General features: G+C 47.8%; 1 protein-coding gene across 1 annotated transcript; it reads left to right on the forward strand.

The window, feature by feature from the left end:
- Window positions 1-2,910: 2,910 nt before the first annotated feature.
- Window positions 2,911-5,203, forward strand: LOC112452022 (the record flags this gene model as incomplete). Its single annotated transcript, XM_025012009.1, has 4 exons — window positions 2,911-3,384; window positions 3,493-4,135; window positions 4,873-4,975; window positions 5,083-5,203. Coding segments are annotated over exons 1-4 (1,341 nt in total), but the record flags the coding sequence as incomplete, so codon positions are not given.
- Between the last annotated feature and the right edge of the window lie 47 nt (window positions 5,204-5,250).

Below are 5,250 nucleotides of genomic sequence, written 5' to 3' on the forward strand. Positions count from 1 at the left end.
TTTAGGTATTCTCGCGTACGTCTGACAGAGATAGAAGGAATCGAGGCTCAAGTGCCTGCCCATTGAGAAATACTCTCTCACAGAGTCTTGCTTATCGCACGCTACGTCATCGAAGACGAAGATCGAGTTTGGACGCGCGTCGCTCGGTGGAATGACGTCACTGTTATTGGAGAACGTAAAGTAGCCGATTTCGTCGATCGATGTCAACAAATTCTCCAAATATCGATATTTCGGCTGTTGCAACGATTTCGAGTATACGTACACGTTTTCGAAACGTACGCCGTGCGGACTTTCCAGCAAGCTTATCAAGACGTTGGTTTTACCGCAATTCGAGGGGCCGCAAATGATCGCGCGTATAGTAGTCGGTAACATCGTACCGTGCTTGCGTTTCTTCATGTTGCCTCCCATCGACCGTGATCTGTCGTCGCAATTCGTCACGCGAATCGCCAACGGTTGTCGCACGAATCTCATTTTTTTCCACACTGCCGACTTTCTGGCTGACTCGAACGCCTATTTATAGGCGAGCGAAACCGCGAATCGCTCAGTAGCAAAAATGTTCGTCCTACTGTCGAGACCTTCCGATATTTGCGACTTGAGCGCCGAACAGCTGCAATTTGTGCCGAAAACCGTTCTGTTGCAAACGTGCGGCGATCACGTCCACTACGGGTAGGACAAGCTTCCGGAACATATAAAGGCGGATTTGGAGGTTCAAGCATATCGTCGCTGTTACGAACATTACAATCAACCGTGGCAGCGAACGCACATCGACGGTCCCGCGCCAATGATAAAGGATTGCGGCGAATGTCAACGAAAAAAAATGGTGGAAGCCTGTTAAATCGCGCGATAAACGCACTTCCGTTCGAATTACACATTCCCAGCTATCAATTTTGCGGTCCGGGAACTCGTTTACAAGAACGATTGGCGAGAGGCGATCAAGGTATTAATCCATTGGACGCGACGTGTCGTGAGCACGACATAACCTATTCGCGTAACCGCGATCTCACCGTGAGACACGCGGCGGACGAGATACGCGCTGCGGAAGCGCGAAAACGCATTACCGCAAGAGATTCGACTCTCGGGGAGAGAGCTGCCGCTACAGCCGTCTGGGCGACCATGAAGGCTAAGACGAAGCTCGGAATGGGCTTGAAAACGAAAAAATCGAAAACAGTGAAGAAAAAAAGCTAACGAAAAAACGGATACTTCCGACAGCGAAACGAGGCGGTGTATTGCCGATTCTACCGTTGTTGGGAGTTCTCGGTTCTCTGGCCGGCGGAGCGGCGGAAGTCGTAAAGGCCGTGAACGATAACAAAGCCGCGCGGCGTCAGTTGGAAGAGATGCAACGTCACAATCGCGCCGTGGAAAGTCGCGGACTTTATCTCGCTCCGTACAAATATGGACGAGGGCTGTATCTCGGCCCGCACAAACGCGGGCGAGAAGTAGCGTTGAAAAAAAAAAAAAAAGAAAACGTCAAAAAGACGTTAAATATGCCCGCGGGTATTACGACTAACGTACAATTAAATCGACTGGCAAGGCGTATGCGCGTACCGTTCTTCAGAGCTGTCTTCATGCGTGATTTATTACCGATCGGCGGTGTACGTCGAAACGAGAGCGGTATCGTGAATTTGGACGATGCAGCGGGTCCCGGTACTCATTGGGTAGCGTACGCGAAGAGAGAAGATCGAGTCGTATATTTCGACAGTTTCGGCAATCTTCGACCGCCGAAAGAATTGGTGCGATATTTCGGGCCGAGCGCAACGAAGATCGAGTACAATTGCACGTCTTATCAGCGATACGATCAGAACATCTGTGGACAATTGTGCCTGCGATTTCTCCGGACGATCGACGCTAATTTAAAGCCTGACGGTGCGCCGTGGTGACTCAGTATTCGTTAACGGTTTCCGCCGACATGTCTATAACGTTCACGCTGACTGGGAAGAGCAGCATCCTCGCGGAACACTATTTTCCCGCCGTGGATCTGAGCGACGGTGACTACGAGCTCGGTCTAACGTGTTTTGAGACTTATCACACGATTCCGAACGTGAATTCTTCGAACAATAAATTTTATTTTAACGAGGATGACACGGAAATTACGATTCCCGAGGGATCGTACGAGATACGAGCCATACATGAGTTTTTAAAACGCGAAATTTTACGAAAACGCCCGCGACGCGTAAATCGTTCCAACGATGATCGTACGTCGGTCGCGAATATCGCGCGAGAGGCGACCGCTCGCGCGAACAGCTACGAAGACGGGGCCGCGGAATACCCGATAGTGCTCCGCGCAAATTACAATACGATGAAGAGCGAGATCAAGTGCGCTTTCAAAGTGAATTTTAACAAACCGAACAACGTTGGATCGCTGCTGGGATTCTTGTCGAAGCGTATATTGCAGCCGGGACAGTGGCACGAATCGGACGCGTCGATTAATATTATCAACGTAAACATTATCCGCGTGGAGTGTAACGTGACCGCGGGTGCGTACAGCAACGGCAAACGTGTTCACACGATACACGAATTTTCACCGAGCGTACCACCGGGATACAAGATATCGGAAACGCCGGCGCACAGTTCATTTACCTGCCGATCATCGCGCGAAGCGTTACGGATCTAACGATACACGTCACGGATCAAGACGGACGATTGCTCGATTTTCGAGGAGAAAAGATCACCGTCAGATTGCACGTACAACGGCTACAGCGATAACGCGCGACGTGTGACATGCTCGTGTTGAACGACTCGGAGCACGCGACAGATAAGAATATCTTTACGACTGCGACGATCGACGATATCATCAAATCGACATTCGGTAGCGTTAAAACAGAGACGAAAACAGAGACGAGAAAGAAGCTCAACGCATCAAACGTTAAATTTTTACAATCTCTGGGATTCGCGGTACGAAACATCTGAACGATGACTGAAATTCTTAACATCGGAGGCGAGCCGGTCTTTGACGATCGCATCGTCAAGATCGAGACTCACACGTACAACCCGTACGCCAACACAACGTTCGAGTATAGCGACGAGATACGAATACCCACACAACAGCAGGATCTGTATACGTTGCCGTGCGAAAGTTTTCTCTACGTAGAAGGAACATTGACGGTGACCGGAGCAGCCGGCCAAGCCGATAACGTGGTATTGGGGAATAATTGCGTCGCGTTCATGTTCGATGAAATTCGATACGAGCTCGACGGTGTGGAGATTGATCACTGCAGAAACGTAGGAATAACCAGCACGCTCAAGAACTACGTAACGGTATCGTCCGACAGAAGCGTGATCCTGCAAAACGCGGGCTGGGAACCACATAATAACCCCAACGGATACTTCAATTTCTGCGTACCGCTCAACCTGTTACTGGGATTTTGCGAGGATTACAAACGCGTGGTGATCAACGCTCGTCACGAATTAATCTTGATACGATCGCGCACCGACAACAATTGTCTGGTGGGAAGTCTCGCGTTGGAGCCTACTGTCAAACTACTCAAGATACAGTGGCGAATGCCTCACGTGGTATTGAGCGAGGTCAACAAGCTGTTGATGCTGCGCGCCTTGGAAAACGGACGATATCTAAGTATGGGTTTCCGTTCGTGGGATCTGTACGAGTATCCCCTGTTGCAGAACACGACCAAGCACTCGTGGGCCATTAAGACCGCGACTCAGCTCGAGAAACCGCGATACGTCGTCTTTGTTCTGCAAACGGGTCGGAAGAACGTCATGTCCGCGGACACGAGCCGATCCGACGACTGCAAATTGACCAACGTGAAACTCTACCTAAACTCGGAAGTCTATCCGTACGACGATTTGAATTTGGACCTTGGTAAACACAGATGGGCGATTCTCTACGATATGTACGCGCGTTTCTGCAAGGGCTATTACGGATACAAATATCTCGAGCCGAGTTTCACCGTTTCGACTTTTCTACGTAACGGCCCGTTCGTGATCATCGATTGCTCTCGACAAAACGAATCCGTCAAAAACGCCACCGTGGATGTCAGACTAGAATTCGATTGTCTCCTCACAAAATCCGACAAATCGTGCGCTTCCTGGTTGATTCGCAATCACCATGGATTACGATGGGAAGACGGAAACGTGCCGTACAGCAACGTGAAGCGTTTAATTACGTCGGCCGTGCTCGGTGAGGAAGAGGACGACATCGATGACGACAACGATGACGACGACGACGACGACGAGATGCCGACTCTCGTGTACGTCAAGGGATGTCAGAAACGAGAATGGCTGGTGGATCTGCTTGAAAATAAAGCGAGAAAAAACCTAAACATCGAGACTCTGGATGCGGATTACGAAGATATCGAATCTTTAAATATTCTAGATGCTACTAATACTATGCGATATGGAAAACACGTTAAGAATTGCGCGTTGCAAAATGTATTAAAAATATTTAACTGGTGGTCGAAACGCCAGAAAGAATTGTCATCTTTTTAAAAAATAAATTTTATATGTATGTATGTGTAAATTTTACAATGTTTTATTTCCTTTCTCCCATTAGTCGATAGTATACAAAATTAAAGAATAAGTAGGTATACGTGACGAATTCTAACTCGATAGCTTCGAGGGGGGGTATCAGGTTTCAGCGAACATGTCTGAACATGTTTCACGGTTGATGTCATGCGGAAGGGTTAGGGGGAGGGGGGATACATCTTAATAAAAAAAAACATCCAACCTTAGTCCCCTCTCCTAATTTTCAGAGCGCTGATTGGGCGTTCCAGAAACATTAATTTCCCCCTCCTTCATCATAGTTTTGGAAGTTGCCGCGTATATTCGATTAATTTTATACGACTAGTCTCGTATCGACTGCTTGTGCGAACGGTGTTCACTTCTCATATCCGAAAGAAAGAATGTATTCCGTTGAAGGAAGCAACGGCGGTAACAGCAGTGGCAGTAGACGTATAAATTATTACGTACTGATTCACGATGATGATGATGAAACTCCATCGTACGAGAACAAGTGTAACAAGTAAGTTTTTTCGTTTTTTTCTTAAAATTATAAAACTTTATATTTTTTTAAATTGCAAATTATAAATTGTATTATTTTTTTATTACTAATTTCGTTATTTTTTACAGCATTTTGTTGAAGCGTCGCGCGGTTCGTATACTCAGCAGACGATACGCGTTGACGGCTACGGGATACAAATTCCTTGAAGTTGGCGTTAACGTGGGTCCACCGAGTTACGCGGAGATCGCCGTAGGAGATCATCGAGGAACGGAATTGATACTGTCCCTCGAAACGTG

This window comes from Temnothorax curvispinosus, unplaced genomic scaffold (assembly GCF_003070985.1).
Source record: "Temnothorax curvispinosus isolate PA1 unplaced genomic scaffold, ASM307098v1 QBEX01002879.1, whole genome shotgun sequence".
Taxonomy (NCBI): Eukaryota; Metazoa; Arthropoda; class Insecta; order Hymenoptera; family Formicidae; genus Temnothorax; species Temnothorax curvispinosus.